General features: G+C 53.9%; 2 protein-coding genes across 10 annotated transcripts; both read left to right on the forward strand.

Annotated features, from left to right (window-relative positions):
• Positions 1 to 1187: 1187 nt before the first annotated feature.
• On the forward strand, positions 1188 to 11428 carry PXN (paxillin). Of its 8 annotated transcripts, XM_065890495.1 has the most exons (14): positions 1188 to 1421; positions 1713 to 1828; positions 2228 to 2364; positions 2459 to 2660; positions 3496 to 3631; positions 5070 to 5933; positions 7132 to 7407; positions 7651 to 7965; positions 8608 to 8709; positions 8967 to 9137; positions 9259 to 9432; positions 9999 to 10080; positions 10221 to 10369; positions 11162 to 11428. In XM_065890495.1, the coding sequence occupies exons 3-14, from the start codon at positions 2271 to 2273 to the stop codon at positions 11426 to 11428; spliced, it is 2832 nt and encodes a 943-aa protein (XP_065746567.1). In that variant the 5' UTR covers positions 1188 to 1421; positions 1713 to 1828; positions 2228 to 2270. The 8 variants fall into 8 exon arrangements, with proteins under 8 accessions (XP_065746567.1, XP_065746570.1, XP_065746568.1 ...); XM_065890498.1 differs by lacking the exons at positions 7651 to 7965; positions 8608 to 8709 and adding an exon at positions 7091 to 7096 and having other exon boundaries at positions 5070 to 5939; positions 7264 to 7270; positions 8848 to 9137; XM_065890496.1 differs by lacking the exon at positions 7132 to 7407.
• Positions 11429 to 16093: 4665 nt separating this feature from the next.
• On the forward strand, positions 16094 to 20274 carry RPLP0 (ribosomal protein lateral stalk subunit P0). Of its 2 annotated transcripts, XM_065890004.1 has the most exons (8): positions 16094 to 16123; positions 16376 to 16477; positions 17450 to 17625; positions 17738 to 17825; positions 17955 to 18101; positions 18196 to 18381; positions 19237 to 19377; positions 20046 to 20274. In XM_065890004.1, the coding sequence occupies exons 2-8, from the start codon at positions 16424 to 16426 to the stop codon at positions 20208 to 20210; spliced, it is 957 nt and encodes a 318-aa protein (XP_065746076.1). In that variant the 5' UTR covers positions 16094 to 16123; positions 16376 to 16423; the 3' UTR covers positions 20211 to 20274. The 2 variants fall into 2 exon arrangements, with proteins under 2 accessions (XP_065746076.1, XP_065746077.1); XM_065890005.1 differs by lacking the exon at positions 16094 to 16123 and having other exon boundaries at positions 16376 to 16488.
• The last annotated feature ends 231 nt before the right edge of the window (positions 20275 to 20505 follow it).

Below are 20505 nucleotides of genomic sequence, written 5' to 3' on the forward strand. Positions count from 1 at the left end.
CTTTGTTATTTGGGGCCAGTCCCACCACCTCTTTAAGCCGGTTTCCCCATCTGTAAAGGGAGGGTGAGAATTCCAACTTCATGGGGTATTAGGAGGATGAACTGAGACCACGTATGCAACGTGCCCAACACAGTGCCTGTTACTAGTAAAGGGCCATGATCCAGCCATTGCTTTCTGGTGATTATTATCACAAGGGCCAGGGACCGAGTTCACCCACTGCAGCAGTCCAGCAGCGGGGGGAGAGTGAACTAGTCGGTGACACAGCAGGAACGAGGGCATGGCATGTGGGGCCAGGCTGTGGGGCTGTTGAGGGTCCCAGGAGGGCAGGATCAGCAGCTCCTGCCCCCACCCCTCCAGCTGTACCCTTCTTGTCTGGGGACTGGGGAGGTGCAGGGCCCCCTGCGGGCTGCCTAGTGCCAGGGTAATGGAAGCTTGCACTTGAGGGTTGATTCGGCTCCCTTGCTGCTGTTAAAAGCAGAATAGTGGGGCCCTGGAGCCTCTGGGGCCAGGCTGCTTGCCAGGCTTCCGCAGAAACAGCCTACAGAGCAGTCCTGCCCCTCTCTGCTGATGGGGGCGGGGGGTGGGGGCGGGAACGCTGCACCAGCCTTGTCCCTCACATTTCTCACGGCAGCCCAGAGACTCTCAGGAGGAGCTTGGAGCCTGAGGTTCGACTTCTACCTGGTCAGGAGGGCGGGTACCACCCCAGGGGCCCCTCCAGGCTGGGGGCTGAGCGGGCTTAAGCTCTTGGAAATTAAGTGGGACCTGGCAGTGCCCAGGCCCCTCCCCGTGACGTGGGGCCCCTCCCACCCATTCTTTCCGCCTTGCCCTGCGGAGTCAGAGTGCGGGTTCCAGGCAGGTACTTCTGACTCCCGGCCGGCCAGCCAGCCAGCTGCACAGCCCTGTTGGAAGGGAACGCAGATGCCCGGCTCCCAGAGGTAGGAGAGCCCTCAGGGGGGCCCCAGGAACCTCCAGAGCACCTTCTTCGTGGCTGGGGAGAAGAGCTTTGGGAGCTGTTCTTAGCCAGGCTGGTCTGGGCTGATACCTTCCTGACCTGAGGCTAGTCATTTCTCCCATGGGCGGGGCAGGTGCTCAGAAGTCATTAACTCTTGGGTGTAGGCAGGGAGGGCACTGCCACTGGAGACTTAGTCCCCAGGATCCATTTTCTTACCCGCTCCCCACGCCTTCTCTCTGCAGACGCCCTGCTGGCAGACTTGGAGTCCACGACCTCCCACATCTCCAAACGGCCTGTGTTCTTGTCTGAGGAGACCCCCTACTCGTACCCAACAGGAAACCACACATACCAGGAGATTGCCGTGCCACCCCCTGTCCCTCCACCCCCGTCCAGCGAGGCCCTCAATGGCACGGTCCTTGACCCCTTAGACCAGTGGCAGCCCAGCACCTCTCGATTCATCCACCAGCAGGTAAGGTGGGGACAGGGCCTCGGAAGTCAGCTTCAGGGCACAAGGAGCTTGTCTGGCAGTGGCTCGGAGAGCCAGCGATCAGGGAAGTAGGGAGAAGAGGCGGGAAGCGTCTGGCTCTCCCCACCCGCCGCCACCACGTGAGGGGGCAGTGACCAAGTGTTAATCACCTGTCTCCTGGTCAGAGTGTGGAAACTCCCTGGTGAGACTGCCTGTGAGCAGGAGCCTTCCGGGGGTGACTCGGGCTGTTCCTTTTCCTCCCTGGGGAGGCTCTGAGCACTGTCCTTCCTGCAGCCTCCATCCCCGTCCCCCGTGTACGGCTCCAGTGCTAAAACTTCCAGTGCCTCCAACCCCCAGGACGGCGTCGGCCTGCCGTGTCCCCGAGCTGGCGAGGAAGAGCACGTGTACAGGTACTGCCCAGCTCCTCCCCCTGCTTGGGAATCCTGCGCATCGGTGGGCAGAGGCCACTGAGGCCAGGGACAGGCACGGCACAGTGCTGGAGGGGAGGGGGATTCTGCCTCAAGGGTCACTGGGTTAGACGGCAGAAGGCCTCTCAACTGGCCCGGTGGCCTTATCTGCCATCACCGTGCAGCAGCTGGACTGGCTCTCACATTGCCCTGAGTTGAGGAAGGTTCAAGAACTGAAGCAAGACTTCCTTCCTCCCCTCTTCTTGCCACATCACTTCCCCGCTCTCCGTCCTCTGGCCGGTGGAGACGCTGTATCCCCTCTGCCTTATTCTCCTTGAGGATTTGGGGGCCGCCAGAGCTGGGGAGCATCTCTCACCAAGGTCTTCCCTTTGCCTCTCAAAGCTTCCCCAACAAGCAGAAGTCGGCCGAGCCTTCACCCACCGTCATGAGCTCCTCCTTGGGCAGCAACCTTTCCGAACTCGACCGCCTGTTGCTGGAGCTGAATGCCGTGCAGCATAACCCCCCAGGCTACCCTGCAGGTAGGACTAGGTCAGGCCCACCAGGCCCACCTGCTGGCCTCTGGATCCCTGCAGGGCTCAGGGCTGAGCACCTTTTCTCTTTCCTTCTCCCAAGATGAGGTCAACTCAAGCCCCCCACTGCCTGGGGCTCTGAGCCCCCACTACGGCATCCCGGAGAATAACAGCCCGTTGGGGGGCAAAGCTGGGCCACTGACCAAAGAGAAGCCCAAGCGGAACGGAGGCCGGGGCCTGGAGGACGTGCGGCCCAGCGTGGAGAGTCTCTTGGATGAGCTGGAGAGCTCCGTGCCCAGCCCCGTGTGAGTCTCCACTGGGCCCTCCCAGGCAGGGGAAGGTCTCGCCCAGTCCGTCCCATGCTCCAGGGTCTGCCGTCTCATCCCCAGTGTCACCTGTTCCCTCTGAAGTGCCTGTTGTTTGCCAGGCCCTGCACCAGGTCTTGGGGGATGGTGACGAGTCACGCAGACACCATGCCTGCCTTCAACGAGCCACTATCCATCAGGAAGGACAGACACTGTGCATGCTGAGGGCACCCATAGCCCAGCAGCTGTCAGCACAGGCTTTGGAGCCACACAATAGGGTTCACATCTTGGCTGTGCACTTACTAAGTGTTGTCTCTCAAGCCTTTGTTTTCCCATCTGTAGAATGGGATAAGATGAAATGGGATAAGGGGGATAAGACCACCTACCTCAGTAGGGGTGAGACCCAATAACACACGTAAAGCACGTGCACACAGGACCCATGGTAAGTGTCTACCGAGTCTTAGCTCTCCTTGGTGTTACTGTGTTGTTGGAACAACTTCACATGTACGTGCAGTGTTGTGGAGGATACACAGGATGCTGGGGCTTGTTGAACGGGCAGGCTTGGACTTGGTCTTCTTGGAAAGAAGTGCCATTTGAGCTGACCTTGCCTCTCTCCTATCAGCTCACCTCAGTGCTCTGTCTTGCTGGCTGACAGCAGCCCCTCCCAACAATGGGTCCCCAGGAGAGACTGGGAGCTGGTGGGCTTCCCTGGGGTTGGGAGTGGCAGGACCCCAGTGTCAGAGCTGAGTTGTTGATCCCCTGGGGAGGGGAAGGACATGCTGGGGGTGCACGGGCTGGCCTCTGGGGTCCCCGCTGATGCCATGCCTGCGTGCAGCCCCGCCATCACTGTGAACCAGGGCGAGATGAGCAGCCCCCAGCGAGTCACCTCCAGCCAGCAGCAGACACGCATCTCCGCCTCTTCTGCCACCAGGGAGCTGGATGAGCTGATGGCCTCGCTGTCGGATTTTAAGGTGCCTTGAGGTCCCTCTTCCCTGCCCTGGCCCCTCAGAACCCCCATCCTTCCCCTCCTGTACCTCAGCATGAGTAGCTGGAACTTGGCCCCTGCGTGTTTGGGTGCCTCGCCCTGAGCCTGGGACCCCACAGGCAGTGCCCTGGCCTTGCCAGGATATGGGGGAGGGAGGGCCAGGCTGGCCACGTGGGGACTGAGCTGCCTCTCAGCCTGTGAAGGCAGGACGTGCTCAGCAGGACATTCCTTCCTCCCTGGGTGCTCTCAGCTCCCAGCCACCCAGGCGAGGGATCAGGAGGCTGGGACAAAGGACCCTGTGTCGATGGCTGCTCTTGGTAGGGGAGGGGGTGCTCTGCTGGGCCTTGTGGGATCCTGTTCCGAGAGGTCATTTGCCCTGGAGCCCCATCTCCCACGCCGGCTGGCTGTCCTCAACACATCCTTTCTTTCTGCCTCTGGCTCCTGAATCCACAGGCCTCTTTCGCCATCCGCCTTCCATCCTCCACGGGCCTCTGAGTCCCCACAAGTTCTCTCTGGGAAACCTCACCCATCAGGCTACTGGGACAGTCCTGCATGAGGCGCCCCATCTCCTCCCCGGGCCTGCCAGACCCGAGATGTTTTATTTAGAGGATGCAGTGCTTTGATGGGGACTGATGGTGACTGAACTCACCAACAGTTGCTGACTCCACCCTTCCACGGGGGCATGACTTAGGGAATAGGAGGAGGGGAGCCGGCTCTTGGCCCCATTGGTGCCTCCAAGCCTCCCTTCGGCTGGGGTTTCACGGGGCGGGGGGGATGGGTGCGGCCTGGGCTTGTGGCCCTCATGTGCCAGTGGTTCTGAGTGGCCACCGTCAGGAGCAAGTACACTGGACTCAGGAGTTGGCCCGAGGGAGCCCTGCCCCAGCACCCTTTAGGCTGTGCTGCTTTTCTGAGATCCCTTGAGAAGCTGCGCTGGTTCTCACTGTGCCCCTGGAGCAAGGTCTCGGGGGATGTAGGAGAGCAGGGATTGTCTGGGAGAGACAGAGCTGAGAGCTGCCTGTGGCTGTCTGTCCCTTGATTGGTGCCTGGGCTGACCTCCCCGTGACCCACCTCACCTTAGCTTTTTCTCCCTCGTCTGTACTTGGGATTGGCGGGGGGCAGTGCCCGACAGGCATGGCTCAGAGGCTGCTTTCTGCTGCCTGGGTTTGATGGGAGCCAGGGATATGAAGCCCAGGAAAACCTTTCTGGGGGCTGGGTCTTCTTCCAGGGCCAGTCCTCATGCCTCAGCTTCACCACCACCTTGGTCTTGTCAGTAGTAGATGGTCTTGTCAGTGCAGACCATCTTGTCAGTGTAGATGGGGACTCTCAGAGCCCTGAGGCCCAGCCTGCCCCTTGCAGTGGGCTTCCTTCTTCATCTCTCCCAACTCTCTCTCCTCTCCCCTCTGTCTTTTGTCTTTCTCCTCTAGACCAGTTCCTCTGCTGTGGCCTTGAGCTCCCCAAGGCTGCTGTCCAGCTCAGCTCCATCCCCACACCACATACTTTCTCCTCCTCCTCCTGGGCCCTATGTATTCCTGCCACCCCCTAGGAAACCCTCCCCTCGAGGCCACGGCCACACCCTGGAGGTCCTCTGCCCTGAGGACAATGTGACCCCCAGCTGGCTTGATTTGACTGGCCTTGGGGAGATGCCTGACACCCCCAACTCAAGGTCTCCCTCCACGGAGAGTTCTCTGGGGCCACCGGGTGCAGAGAGCCAGGCTCGCGTTTGGAGGGACCCACCAAACGCGAGCCTGGTGAGTGAGCTCTCCAGGGTGCCTCCCGGCCACACTCTAACCCACGCTGGGTGCACAGGTCCCCAGGAGGCTGGGGAACCCCAAGTGCTGTCAGCCAACCCATTGTGCCCAGGAGAGGCTGTGGCTGCCACATGGGAGTGGCCGTGGGCTCTGGAGGTGCTTAGGCCTGAGTCCTCCCGGGGAGCTACGCCCAGCTTCCAGGAAGTAATCGAGCCAGCCGCCATGGCCGTGGACCGTCAGGCTATCTTACCGGATACCTGGAGTCTCACGAAAGCACGTGGACAGCAGAAGGAGAGGGCAAGGCCAGAGCCAGGGGAGCCAGAGAGCAGATGCCATGCCCCAGTTGAGGAGGAGCAGTTAGGTGGAGAGATGGCCACAGGGGGCAGCCTGGTCAGGCCAGCCCAGGGACCCGAGACCCCCAGGAGGCCAGAGGGCACCACCGAAGCCGCTGCAGAGGCCAGGAGGGAACGGCCAGAACTTCCACAGGCTGTGGTCATGGACACACCCAACACCACGGAGAGGATTTCCACCTCTGGCCAGGCAGGCGTGAGCTCGCACGGCTGCTAGGCATGGCCCCGGCAGGCCGCACGTGGACCACGCCTGGCTAATTGCATGCAGCCTCCCACTCTGCGCGTGTTTGCTTGGGCAGCCGATTCCGAGATGCCGTGGCCTGAGACCCTGACAACCAGCCCTGGGCAGTGGGCTCTGTGCGGCCGGCAGAGCTCCCTGGGCCCTGGAATTTCTCTTAGTGGCACCCTGCCTCTTGCTTGATTAAGGCTTTTTCCTTCAGATGAGCTTCCCCTGACATCCTGATGGGATGTGTGTGGAATGGTGAAAAGCATGGGCTTGGGAACCAGATAGAACTGAATACAAACCACGCCTCCAACACTTGCTCCCTGGGTGACCTTGGGCAACGCCCGCACCAGCCTCAGTTTTCTTCTTTAAAATGAGGGTAATAGACCATTTCCCCCAGAGCTGTCCAGAGGATTAAATGAAGTAATGCCTGAAGGTGCTTAGAAAGAACATAGCACACGGTCCCCAATAAGCCGTGGCTGACGTTAACGGTTATTATTCGCTTCTTGATTAAAATTTTAGGCCCTTTTCAAAAACAAAGTAAAATAAAACAACAACAAAAATAACCAAACCAGGACTTCTCTGGCAGTCCAGTGGTTAAGACTGCACGCTCCCAGTGCAGGGGGCACGGGTTTGATCCCTGGTCAAGAAACTAAGATACCGCATGACACACAGTGCGGCCAAAAATAAATAATAATAACCAAAGTGCTGCTAGAAACAAGTAGATTATAATGTAAACAAGGAAAAAAAAAAACCTGGTTGAAGGATTTACTGTAAGGAAGGACCACATTTTTCCTACTACAAATTAAAAAAAGGAAGGGAGGGAGGGAAGAAGGGAAATTCTTAATGCCTTTCCAAGAATGTCCACTTACATTCTTTCAAATAATTCTTGTAATAACCCTGTAAGGCAGCTGAGAAAATACCGTTACCCCATTTCAAGGATGGAGAAGCTGAGGCCCTGGAAGTGAAGTGTCTTACCCAAGGTCAGGGCTGACTTGGAGGGTGTCTGCTCTGCCCCCTGCCTCCACCCTAGCTCAGCTTGGCTCTTCTCTAGTGGTTTGGTCCTGCCCACCCCTCCTGGGGGCTCTTGAGTGTGGACTGAGCAGCATCTGCTGAGCCCAGAGTGGCCTGTGACAGCTTCCCTCCCCCCCCCGCCCCCCGCCAGATCCGAGCCATGATCAGAAGGAGCCGGAAGACCGGCCACGCTCACCCCATGTCCCGGGAGCCCTCCCCTCGTCGCCGGCTGGACCCCGCCACCCTGAGCAGGACCCCGTCCCAGGAGCGGCTCATCGCGGAGCTGCAGGGTCGGCTGGGCATCCAGCCGGAGGTGGAGGAGGCCGAGGGGGCCGCGGGGGCCTCTGTCCAGGATTGGCTGACCGAGGGCATCGTCATCACTGTGCAGCCGTGTGGGAGGCGGGCTAGGGGGCAGCTGGTAGAGAAGGTAGTGAGTAGCTGCCCAGGGCTGGGCCAGGGCGGAAGTCCTCCAGTTCTTCCCCAGCAGCGGCCAGAGGGGAAGTTTGGCATGTGGCGGGGGGTGAGGTGGGTGGGTTCTGCATCCCGTGGCCTTGTGAGGCCAGCCTCACTCTTGGTGTCAGAGTGGGAGGGCCCCAGGGAGCCCCTACTTGCTGAGCTGATGTTTCCTCTGCCGTTGCCTTCATCTCTCTCCCTCTCTTCTTCCTCCCAGGTTGTCTTCCCTCCTGGCTCTCCCATTCCCCTGAGAAGAACCTTCTCTGTTCTGCCTTCTCCTTCTCCTCCCAGCCCTTTGCTCCAGCATCGCAAAGACGCCTCGGCCAGCAGCTCTTCTCCCCGGCCCAGCCCGCCCACCTCCTCCACCCTGGGGCCCTCGGCTCTTCCTCGAGGTCCCCCCGGGGTCCAGAGTGCTGGGGCGGGGCCACGGGAAGACGGTGTACAGGGCCCCACCCCGCCCACTCCTGCGCCCCACTCTGTGAGGTCCATGGGCTGCCAGACCGACGAGGACCCACTCTTCCCCCCGATGCAGGCAGGCCTCCCGGGGCCCTGACACCAGCCCTACCTGTCCCTGTCCTTATGCTCGAGTGGTGTTCCCACTCTGCACACATACACATCCCCTCTGTTCCTCCATCCACAAGCCCTGCATGGTACCATGGTCCTTCCTGAGACCTGGCCTTGACCCTGGACCCTCGCTTAACCTGATGTCCACGCTCTCACCCCCGAGACGTCAGCTGCCCTCTTTCTTCCTCATGGGGCCTCCCCTCTGCCTGCCCCTTCCTGCCGCCCCTCGCTCCTGCCCCAGGCTCCATCTGAGGAAGCCATTCCCAGAAGGAAAACCAAAACCTATCCCCCCGCTTCAGCCCCAGACCCAGTACCTGGCGAGGCCTCCTTGCTCTCCGGGCCCATCACCTCCCCTCCCTAAGTCCTGCACCTTTTGGTTGGCTTACCTTTCTCTCCCTCTTCGTCTCTCCCTGGGCCTCTCTCTCGTGGTTGTTTTTCTCTAGACTTTTTCTCCTGATTTTGGTACTGCTAGTAGGGGAAAAAAATAATCCATCCTTACATTTCATCCTAAAATCCTTTTTGTGAAATGGTCCAATGACAAGGTCTCCTATTCTTTCTTCCTTAATTAAGAAAAAAGAAATTCTTATTCTTGTTTCCTCCCCTGTCTAAGATCCAGGGCCTGGAACAAAGAGCGGACGGAGAGCTGTGCTGGGCGGCCGGCTGGCCTCCGAACGGCAGCCAGAGCAGCCCTGAAGGGCAGGACGAGGGAGGGGTCAGTGCCAAGGCTGGGGCTTAATGTCCTGCTTGCCATGTGTTCCCAGGGCTCGGTCAGGCCCACCGTGAGCCCCTCTGACACCAGAATGTCTTGCAGATGCCACTCCCACCTTGAGGGCTTCTGAAGCCCCTGGAGGGGCTGCACTTCCTGCCTCCTTCAGCCCATCTGTCCAGGAGAGGGGAGAGCCCCTGGTGCTGCGAACCTCATCCCCAAGGCCCAGATGTCCTCACCTGCCCTCTCCCCTCTCTCCACAGTTCATGGCCCAGGGGAAGACAGGGAGCAGCTCTCCCCCGGGAGGGCCCCCAAAGCCTGGGAGCCAGCTTGACAGCATGCTGGGGAGCCTGCAGTCTGACCTGAACAAACTGGGGGTCGCCACGGTCGCCAAGGGGGTCTGCGGGGCCTGCAAGAAACCCATCGCGGGGCAGGTGATGATGGGGTGGGTGGGGCAGGGGAGGGAGCGGTAGGTGGGCACGGGACCTTGGCTTCTCTGGGAGGGTGCTTTGTGGCAGACCTGCATCCTGAACCGTATCCTGCCTCTCTCCTCAGGTCGTGACCGCCATGGGGAAGACGTGGCACCCAGAGCACTTCGTCTGCACCCACTGCCAGGAGGAGATCGGATCCCGGAACTTCTTTGAACGGGATGGACAGCCCTACTGTGAAAAGGACTATCACAACCTCTTCTCTCCACGCTGCTACTACTGCAACGGGCCCATCCTGGATGTGAGTTCCTGGGTGCAGGTGGTGCCACCTGAGGCTCAGAGAGGTCACATGACGTGGCCGAGCTCACACAGCTTGGAAACTGGGATTCACACTCAGGCCGGATGCACGGCCCGTCCTAATGCACATTAAGCAGCGCTACCTCTCATCCCTGATTCCCTTCTGCTGAGCCTCCCAGAGGTTAGGAGCCCTGCCCAGGTAAATGGAGTGAAGTGAGGGCTCCCTCACTCTCCTGCTGTGTGATGTTAGGGAAACGTCTAGCCTCTCTGAGCCTGAGCCTGAGTTTCTTCCCTTATAAAATGGGAGTCACAATAGAACCTATGATCTCAACTGCACGTGAGGATTAAAGGAGACAGAGTGTGCCTGACATATCACATCCTTCAATAAGTCAGAATTCTCAGTGGTATTCAGAGCACAGTTGGGAGAGACCCCCATCTTGGGAGTGTTATACTCTTTCCTTTGCTGGGGCTGGGGGCAGGGTGGAAGGACGGCCTTGCCTGTGGGTCTCAACTGTGGGATCTGTCCAGTGGGGCAGCGCTCAGCTCTGGTCCCACACTTTGCTTTCACAGAAAGTGGTGACAGCCCTTGACCGGACGTGGCACCCCGAGCACTTCTTCTGTGCCCAGTGTGGAGCCTTCTTCGGTCCTGAAGGTACTGAGCGGTACCTTCTCACTCGCTGTCGCCCAGAGCATTGGGGAGGCGGGGGCATGGTGGGAGACCTTGCTGAGGCTGGAGTCAGGGTGGCTCCTCCTCTGGAGGCCTCATCTGCCCCCCACACCCCCCCTCCTCAGGGTTCCACGAGAAAGACGGCAAGGCCTACTGCCGGAAGGATTACTTTGACATGTTCGCCCCCAAGTGTGGCGGCTGTGCCCGAGCCATCCTGGAGAACTACATCTCGGCCCTTAACACCCTATGGCATCCTGAGTGCTTTGTGTGTCGGGTAAGGGGCCCCCAGCCCTCCTCTGGAGGGGGCCGAGAGCGGGCAGTGGGGAGAGCAGGGCCTACCTCACTGTGCTTTCTGAATCCGATTTACAGGCCCTGTTTGGGGGTATTAATGAGGTGAGAAGGCAGGGGGTACACTCCTTCAAGTCCAGTAGGTCCTGGGCCAGGGCTCGTACTGAGGCTGGCAGAATCCAAGAGCAAGGTGGTCCTGTGCAGCAGCCCTGAGACGGGTCATGTTCGGGAGAAGGGTGTGTGAGAGTGAAATGAGATAATGCAAGCATTTAGCAGCCTCAGCGGAAATGGGCAATGGTTTCCAGACTGCATTCTGGGGGGTAATGTCCCCCAGATGTTATTAGAGATCCAGTAAGTGTCCCCTGATCAAATAAGTTTGGGAAACTGTCCATTGCCAGATTTCTCAGAGCCTTTAATACCTAAGCGTGCCTTTGGATCTCCAAATGGGAATCTAGGATGCAGAGTGTGACCCTGGAACCCTTTTCTCGACACCAGGGTTTCTGGGCACACCATTAAGCCACCCGCTGAAGTGCCCAGGCCTAAGATCCGTGTCTGAATTCAGGCAGTGCAACTTAGCAGTGGCAAGTCAAGGTCATCGGGAGACTTCAGTAAGCGTTTAGCACCACACTTGGCACGTAGAGGATGCTCAGCAAGGGAGAATCATTTCGAGTGTGATGACCCTGACTGTCTCCTGCCCATCACCTGGGAGCTGCCTCAGCCCCCAGCTCCAGCCTGAGCCCCCTGCCCACCCCCCGCCCCACCCCTCTTCTGTCTCCAGGAATGCTTCACACCATTTGTCAACGGCAGCTTCTTCGAGCACGACGGACAGCCCTACTGTGAGGTGCACTACCACGAGCGGCGGGGCTCGCTGTGCTCCGGCTGCCAGAAGCCCATCACGGGCCGCTGCATCACCGCCATGGCCAAGAAGTTCCACCCGGAGCACTTTGTCTGTGCCTTCTGCCTCAAGCAGCTCAACAAGGGCACCTTCAAGGAGCAGAACGACAAGCCTTACTGTCAGAACTGCTTCGTCAAGCTCTTCTGCTAGGCGCGCTCATCCCTTCCTCTGCCCCGCTTCCCGGCCCAGCCTCCCAACTGCTACTGTGACCCAGAGGCCTCGCTTAGGGGTGAAGGGGCAAACCCGACTGAAACTGGAACCACGTCCTTGGCTGGTGCAGGATGGCAAGAGGGTCCTGAGGGGTCCCGCCTGCTTTTCTTACCCCCTGCCAGAGCCTCTGGGCCTCCTTCCTCCCCCTGCAGCTCCCCCCAGGCTGCCAGCTCTTCACCCTCCCCAGAGGCAGAGGCTGGAGGGCTCCACCTGTGTCCCCATGAACCCGCCTGGCCAGTCCAGCACCCCACACTGGAGCCATCTCTCACTCATATTTCAGCAGTGGAGCTGGGGAGGGCAGGCAGAGTCTCATGGGGGCCTCTTTTCATCCATATCCACCCCCACAACCTAATTATCCTTGTTTTGAGAGTATTGGGGGACAGCAGCTCCCTCCAGACAATGCCAGCATCCACCCAACCATCCATCCAAGGGCGGAAGTGTCCAAGGGGCCACAGAAGATTCCTTGTGCGCCTCCTGCCCTTCCAGTCTCCCCAGGCCTGGGCAGCTGCCCCCCGACCCCTGTAACTTCTCTGGTTCTACTGAGAATGGCCTCTCCAGCAATAATGTTTTATAATCACTTCCTCCTTCTCCGGGGATGGTGTGAGGTGGGGTTTCACCCCGTGCCTGGACACTGTACCAACTTTGATAGATTTCTACACTGAGGTTTGAATTCATATCGTCTGAGTTGCTTTTACTTCTCTATACAAAAATGATTTTGAAGAGATTTTAAAGACGTCTCCTTTTGTACCTTTCCCCCGTGTGCACTGCCACTGTCCTGTGTATGCCACGGTGGCTCTGGTATGTGGGGTTTGCCTTGTACTGAGGGCTTGGAGGGGGTGAAGCAATTTGTATTTTATTTTTTCTTAGCACAAGCAGGTGAACTGGGAGCAGCTCTGTGACTGCCCTTCTTTAACTTCACAGCTCACAAGGACTGTTTTTTATAAACTGCTGTATTTTGAAACCCCTTCCTTACTATCCAGGCCAGCAAGCTCTTCACTGAAACCGGCCTTAAGGGTGTCTTGCCCTTTGGGGCCTAGAATTCCGAACCTCATCCGTCCTGTTCCTGAGGGAGGAGAAGGGGGAAGTACACTTCGGGGGTGCTGTTTTCTAAGTAAGCCATTAGGAGTGTCCACTCCCCTGTGAACTTTCTGGCAACAAAGAGAACATTCTCGGCCTTCTCACTGCTTCTCTGGGGCTCTTCTGCCTCCTCAGGAAAGCTGGTATCTGATTTTGACCATTAGTCTTGTTGATTCCACTGGGTGCATCCCTTCCCCGAATTTCCTGCCCTCCCTGGAGACTGGTGTCCTGGGGAAAAGAGCCCAGGTCGTTGGCTGGGGGCCTGCTAGGATTCTCGGCAAAAGGACAAGATCTCGCTGAAGCAACAGGAAGCCCCCAGAGTGTTCTCCCCCAGGGATGAGATAGGTAGGGCTGGGGTTCTGGGTTAGTGGAACGGGGTCCCAGTGTGGTCTAAAGTGAGGAAGAGCCAGACCACTTCGCTAGCCTCCTAGCAGAGGCTGGGTGTGCTGAGCCTCTCAAGGAGGCTTCCCAGGGAGGGAAGAGGGTCCCTCCTTGGTGGCAGGGCTGAGAGCAGCCCGGGTCTGATGTCTCCACGTCTACCCACAGGCCTTATTGCTCTGTTTACAGTGACCCCTCCCCTAGAGGACCTGGGGTTTCAGAGGTCCACCCTCTGGGTCAATGGTTTATTTGATGATTTGATTTTAATTTTTTTTCTCTGTAAACTTATAACCTGGCTTTTCCCCATTTCAATTCCTGTGATTTATGCCAATAAAATTTGCCATTATTTTCACCTGTGCTAGTGCCGTTTCTCTGTGGTCTGGGATTAACAGCTTAGTGCCAGAAAAGATACCAAACCCTCCCCAGGCTCACAAGGACCACAGTTTGGGGGTAAATCATTGAAGTTCACTTACTTGAGGCCAAAACCCTGGGGATGGGATCCCTGTCCCACAGGGCACTTGTGGTCCTCCTGGCTTCCTGCATGGGTCAGGCCCTGCCCACTGCAATTTGCCATGGATTCACCAAGGGCGTCCTTACATGGGCCTGGGGGTGGCCTTACACTCATGGATGGGGGAAGAGGTTCAGATAGAACCGACGTGCACAAGTTATCCTGTGAATGAGCACAGAGACAGGGTGTGAACCCAGGGCCTGTCTCTGTCTGTGTTCCTACATTGACCAGACACCACCACTCCCACGTTTCGGCACCACACCTCGGGTGTAAAACCTTCCCAGTTGAAAGTGGCTTCGCTTACAGTTGAGGATGGTTCTCGACTTCCCCCTGGTGGTCATGTCTGTATTTGCATGCTCCCTCGCTCTCGTCAGAGCCAGAACTCCAGTCCTGGGCCCTTGAGAGCTTCCTGGACAGCTTTGTAACTTCATAGTTTTCCTGTTGTTTGGAATGGTCCTCCAAAAGCTGCTTGTTGACTTCTAGTCTGAACCCTGACCCTTTCACAGTAAGCTCAGAAGTGAAAATCACCCTCACCCCTCACCCAAAGATAATATTTCCAGCCCATGTTGGATTTATTTCTATAAATGAACACAGTACACTTCATTGTAATTTGTTTTTTCACTCAATTATACTTTGTATTTAACCATGTCAATAAATAAATATGTGCATCATTTTTAATGGCTTCATGGTATTCCATTATATTGATGTACTCTAATTAGAGACATATTTATATCATTAGAGCCAGGATGTCCTTGGGAAGTTACTATGTGAAAACGTATATACTTGGAAAAGTGCATTTGGAGGGAAACAGCCTTAAGGTTTGGAAGGGACTGTCTAGCATAGTGAGGCCCATGGGCTTTGAACTTGTTCCTAGATTTCGGTTCTGAAGCCACCACTTATCAGCTGATGGACTTGGGTGTATTATTTAACCTCTGTGAATTTTCTTATCAATAAAAGTGAAATACTAACACTGTACCTCCTTGGGGGATTGTTGCAAAGATTAACAGTGGTAATGTGCACAAAGTACTTAGCACAATGCTGAGCATGCAGTTATATCAATACATTGTCACTAAAAAGAGATCTTAGCAGTAATGGACTCCAGCAGTTCTCTATACAGGCTCATCATCAGAGGCACCAGGAGGCTTGAAAACAACATACCAAGGTTTCTAACTTGGTCAAGTGAAAAGGGTGGAGATAAGGAGAACCCCTCCCCACTTCCGACCTAGGATCTAAGCTCATTCATTAAAAACATATTTATTTTATTCTATTTATTTGGTTGTGCCGGGTCTTAGTTGCGGCAGGTGGGCTCCTTAGTTGTGTCTCCAGGGCTCCTTAGTTGTGGCATGTGTGTGGGATCTCGTTCCCTGACCAGAGGTTGAACCCGGGCCCCCCACATTGGGAGCATGGAGTCTTATCCGCTGTGCCACCAGAGAAGTCCCAAAAGATATTTATTGATGTAGCACAATTGTTCAAATAAGTGTTGAATGAAGGTGTAATCAAATAAGTTGACATCTAGTGATTTCCTCCTATATTCCAGGAACTGTGTTGTCTTAAGACATATCGCTCTAGAATGTGAATACTATTATCCCCATTTTACCGATAAGGAAAGGGAAACAGAAGGTCAGCAAGGTGAAATCACTTCCTAAGATGACACAGCTAGCAAGTGGCAGAACAAGGATATGAACCCAAGGTTATCTGTCTGCAAACCCTGCATCCATTTATTCAACAATTATTTATTATAAGCTCACTATGTGCCAGGCACAAGGCAAAAATATCTGGAGAGAGACAAACAACCATGGAACAAATAAATTATATAGTGTGTTACAAGGTGTAAGTGCTGCCAAAAAGATAGAACAGAGGAAGGGGGGGAGTGGGAGTGGTTTTGGGGTAATTTTGAATAGGGCAATCAGGGTAGGCCTCCAGCAGGTGATATTTGAGCGAAGACTCGATGGAGGTGTGGATATCGGCAAGAAGGCTTCCAGGAAGAGGTAATAGCTAGTGCAACATCATCCGGCTGGAAGGAAATGAATCAGTAGGCAAATCGGAGATTAGATTATAGGTGTGGAGGTGGGGAACAGATCATGTAGAGCCTTGTAGGCTATTTAAGTTTTAGGCTTTTTACTGAGGGGAAAATGGGGAGCCTTTAAACAGTTCTGAGCAGATGAGGAAATGATCCGACTTAGGTTTTAAAGGATTCCTTTGTTTCGATAGGGAGAAGAACAAACTGCAGAGGAGACAAGAGACCATTCTGTTTCTAAACCATGAGCAATTTTTTTTTTCCTTTTGTTTTTTTCATTAGCAATTATTTCTCAGCTCCACGTCATACTCTTTAGTTGCGACTTGACCGGAAGAAACGTGGACTCAGCTCGCAAACTCTAGCGCCTACAAGAGAGCGGCTCCAGCCCAGCAGAGGGAAGCAACTCTGAGAAAGGTCCTCTAACACACAGCAGTGCCCTCCTTTAACTACCTCGTTTAAAGGAAGCTTCCTGTTGGATGGAATGGCACCGATATCATCCAATGGTTGTCTGTATCAATCCGGCTCCTCCAGACAGACGTTGACCCCAGCCAATAGATGGGGGCGCTGTCCGCAGCTTCTAATTGGCTGCTTCGTTCACCTATAAAACATGCGAGCCGAGGAGAGGCCCTTCTCTCGTCAGGCGTCCTGGAGTGAGGTTTGTTTGTACCCTGCAGTCTCGCCCGGGACTGGCGGAGGGGAGCATGCGGTTCTTTGGGGGTTCTTTGAGGGGGGGCGCTTCGGGACTGCAGGGTCTGGGCCTTTTTGGTCTGGGCCGCGGCGGCGGCAAATGCAGCCCCGGGGCGGCGGGCGCCCGCGCGTGGTCTCTTCCACGTGTGCCTTGGGCTTGGAGCCCGCCATGTCTTGGGGACTTGTGTCGGGGTGTCTTGAGCTCCCTTTTTCTCTTCAGTGACATCGTCTTTAAACCCTGCGTGGCAATCCCTGACGCACCGCAGTGATGCCCAGGGAAGACAGGGCGACCTGGAAGTCCAATTACTTCCTTAAGATCATCGTAAGTGCGGGGTGGGTCCCAGCCGCCCACCGTGCTGCTTCAGCCTCGGGCACTAATGGAGACAATCAGCAGCCATGTGTTGAGTGCCTACTACCACATTAGGTCGTTTTAGGCAAATCTCATTTAATCTTCCCAATTTCCCGAGATGCGCGCCCTTCCTCCTCCCTTTGTTGCAGGTACATAGGCTCAGGCACGTTAAGTGGCTCCTAGGGTAACAGCATTAATGCCCAGGTCTGTCGGCTTCCAAATAGCGCTCATCGTACTTTACTCCCCTGCCTCCTTGTTTGGGAAGGTCTGAGGCAATGAGTGACTCAATATAAAGTCAAGTTGTTGCATATTCCGGTCCTTTTAGTCAAGAAACTAAACTTTAAGTGAATGCTTTCTCTTGGATGGCCTTGAGTTGGGTCTTCCCCTGCCTAGAAATGCTAACAACCATGCTGCTCTTCAGGCATTAGGATGCGTTGTAGAGTTTAGTCCATTGTATTCCTCCTCATTTATTCAGGGTTTCAGACTCACAAAAAAACGTAAAAGAATTGTAAAATCATATACTCACAACTTAGGTTCTACAAGCAGTATTTTACTGTATTTGCTTTATGTTGTATTTTGAATAATTTAAATCTAACCTTACTTGGAAGAGTATTTTTTTTGTATTAATGCAGCTGATTTGGTGAAACAGAAACATGCTTCATGGTTGGGAAAAATTAAAAATGAAAGTTACAAGTAAAATTTTTTGATTGAATGTAGAAACATAATTTTTACCATTCATACTCAGCAAGCAAATCTTTGAAAATGTAGCGTTGTTTTAACTCGGGCAGCTGGCAGTAAGAGGAATTGTCCCAGTCTTTGAGACATTTCAAAAGCATAGAAGAAAGGGAGTGAGATGGAAACCAGTTATTGTGGGATTTGGTTTCTATTAATCTCTTCCCTCTTTTGTCCTGTGAAACGTTGCTTGTTTGTGGCTTGTTTCTGTAGCAACTTCTGGATGATTATCCGAAATGCTTCATTGTGGGAGCAGACAATGTGGGCTCCAAGCAGATGCAGCAGATCCGCATGTCTCTCCGAGGGAAGGCCGTGGTACTGATGGGCAAAAATACAATGATGCGCAAGGCCATCCGAGGGCATCTGGAAAACAACCCAGCTTTGGAGAAGTCAGTTCATCCTCCTGGGCATCTTTATCCGCCCTTCTCAGTGTCCTCCTCCCTTTTCCTGGAGAAGAACGGTACTGAAAAGTGACTGTCTCCCATAAACTTCTCTTTGCAGACTGTTGCCTCACATCCGGGGGAATGTGGGCTTTGTGTTCACCAAGGAGGACCTCACTGAGATCAGGGACATGCTGCTGGCCAATAAGGTAAGGGGAGAATCAGGTTGGTTGGAGAGACCTTATTAATTTTGGCTCCTTAAAAGCAACGAAACTGACCCTTCTCAGGTTGTGTCTGTGGAGAGAAGACTTCTCACTGTTTCTCATTTTTTTGTTCAGGTGCCAGCTGCCGCCCGTGCTGGTGCCATAGCCCCATGCGAAGTCACTGTGCCTGCCCAGAACACTGGTCTGGGGCCTGAGAAGACCTCCTTCTTCCAGGCTTTAGGCATCACCACTAAAATCTCCAGGGGCACCATCGAAATCCTGGTGAGTGGACCTGGCTTGCCAGTGCTAGCTGGGCTCGGTTGCTGCCAACCTGCTGGATGTCCAGGTGTTAACTGCCAGCTCCCTTGTTCTTCAGAGTGATGTGCAGCTGATCAAGACTGGAGACAAAGTGGGAGCCAGTGAAGCCACGTTGCTGAACATGCTGAACATCTCCCCCTTCTCCTTTGGGCTGGTCATCCAGCAGGTGTTTGACAGTGGCAGCATCTACAACCCTGAAGTACTTGACATCACAGAGGAAACTCTGCATTCTCGCTTCCTGGAGGTACACGCTGTCCATTCCAGGCTCTTCTTGCATTAATAGTTGAGAGCGTGTCTAGCTTCAGACTGAATCCTGGCCATGCAGCTGACTAGCAGTGTAATAACCAGGGACAGTTGTTTAATCTGTACCTCAGTTTCCTTGTCTGTAAATGGCAATAACAATATAAGATTGTTGAAGGATCTAATGAATTTATGAATGTAAAGCCTTAGAACAGTGCTGGGCACATGGTAAGGGCTGTTATTCTAGGGTGTGCAGTAAGATGTGAGATTTTGAGTAGTGTCAGTGAGTCAAAAGAGGAATGAGAAGATGAGATAGTTAATACATCAGTGTTGCCAAGTACCCTGTCTTGGGAAGATGGACTCTTTCAGGGACTGTTATTGCTTAGTTTTTGCCACTAATATATCCTCTAGTTAACAAATAAGGTGGTAGGAGATATAATTCCTTTTTTATTGGATGAATGGAACATTGCAATTATACATACTCTTAACTCCAGTTACTTTTGGAAATCTCACTAGTGAATGAAATTCACATCTGGAACTAATTTAATGTTTTTCTCTCTTGGAATGCAGTGGTTATGTTAATAGTTTATATTTTCACAAGATGGTGGCTTTTGAAGTAAATGCCACCATCATGGTATAGGGAACGCCCATGTTGAGAATAACAGCAAAAAGCATTTATAAATTACTGGGTCTGAATTTCCCTGCCAGAAGCATTTGGTGTGAGGTGAAATGTCCTGTGTGAGACTAATATACTAATCTAGCAAGTCTTGTTTGCTGTCGAGCTTTGCTTTGGACTCAACAGCAAAGACCTCACACCTGAAGTGTGATTTTTTTTCTTTTTTTCTCCTTCCTTCCACAGGGTGTCCGCAATGTTGCCAGCATATGTCTGCAGATTGGTTACCCAACTGTTGCATCTGTACCCCATTCTATCATCAGTGGGTACAAGCGGGTCCTGGCTTTGTCTGTGGAGACTGATTACACCTTCCCACTTGCTGAAAAGGTATAAAAAAAAACCCACCAGGACCACAGCAGACCTGACAGTTATTAGCAAGAGGATAAATAGATGTCTGTTAGTGTTTTTATAATAGTGTTTTATGTAGCAGATACATTTTTAAGAGTATAGAAACCCTAGGGGGACTCATTCCAGGGCTCCCCACAGACACCAAATCCAGGGGTGCTCAAGTCCCTTGTATAAAATGGTGTTATGTTAAATAATATTTCTAGGTTACTTACAATACCTAATACAATGTGAATGCTATGTAAATGGTTGTAAATACAATGTAAATAATTGCCCCCGTGCAGAAAATTCAGGTTTTCCTTTTCGGAAATTTTTTCCTTTTTTTGATCAGCAGTTGGTTCAATCTGTGAATGTGAAACCTCTGGATACAGAGGGCCAACTGTATACTTGAGGTTGGGAGGCAGGGGAGGCGTGTTTGCGACTTTAGAAATTACAAGAGACTTAAAGGGGGCTTAGTTAACAGATAAGAGCTGGGCCTAAGATCACCAGGCTATACCCAAGCTGTCCTGTCTGGTCACATCCAGAATAAGATTTCACTGATACGGAAATTGGTCCTTAAAACTTTTGAGCTCTGCAGAGGCTGAAGGGTTGTGGGTAGTAGGGGGTGTAGATAGACTATTTTGACCATGAACTTTTCCCCTTGCTTTTAGGTCAAGGCCTTCTTGGCTGATCCATCTGCATTTGTGGCTGCTGCCCCCGTGGCAGCTGCCAGCACTGCTGCTCCTGCTGCTGCTGCCGCAGCCCCAGCCAAGGTTGAAGCAAAGGAAGAGTCGGAGGAGTCGGACGAGGACATGGGATTTGGTCTCTTTGACTAATCACCAAAAAGCAGCCAACTCAGCCGGCTTTATTTGTGAAACAAGGAAATAAAGGCTTACTTCTCTTACAAGTCTCTGGATTTTTCATTTTGTGCATTTTGAGGTTATAGTTCTGTGTGCTAGAAACTGAAGCCATGGTAATAGTTCTGTGTGCTAGAAACTGAAGCCATGGTAAAAATCATAGACCTTTATTTGGAGTTGACATTTGGTGTCCTCTTTGTAAGTGAAGGACTGCTCTCCTAGCATCCTGTACTTTTTGTGGACCCAGCTTTAACTGTATGCTTAATAAATGGAA

This window comes from Phocoena phocoena, chromosome 13, assembly GCF_963924675.1.
Source record: "Phocoena phocoena chromosome 13, mPhoPho1.1, whole genome shotgun sequence".
NCBI classification, from domain to species: Eukaryota; Metazoa; Chordata; class Mammalia; order Artiodactyla; family Phocoenidae; genus Phocoena; species Phocoena phocoena.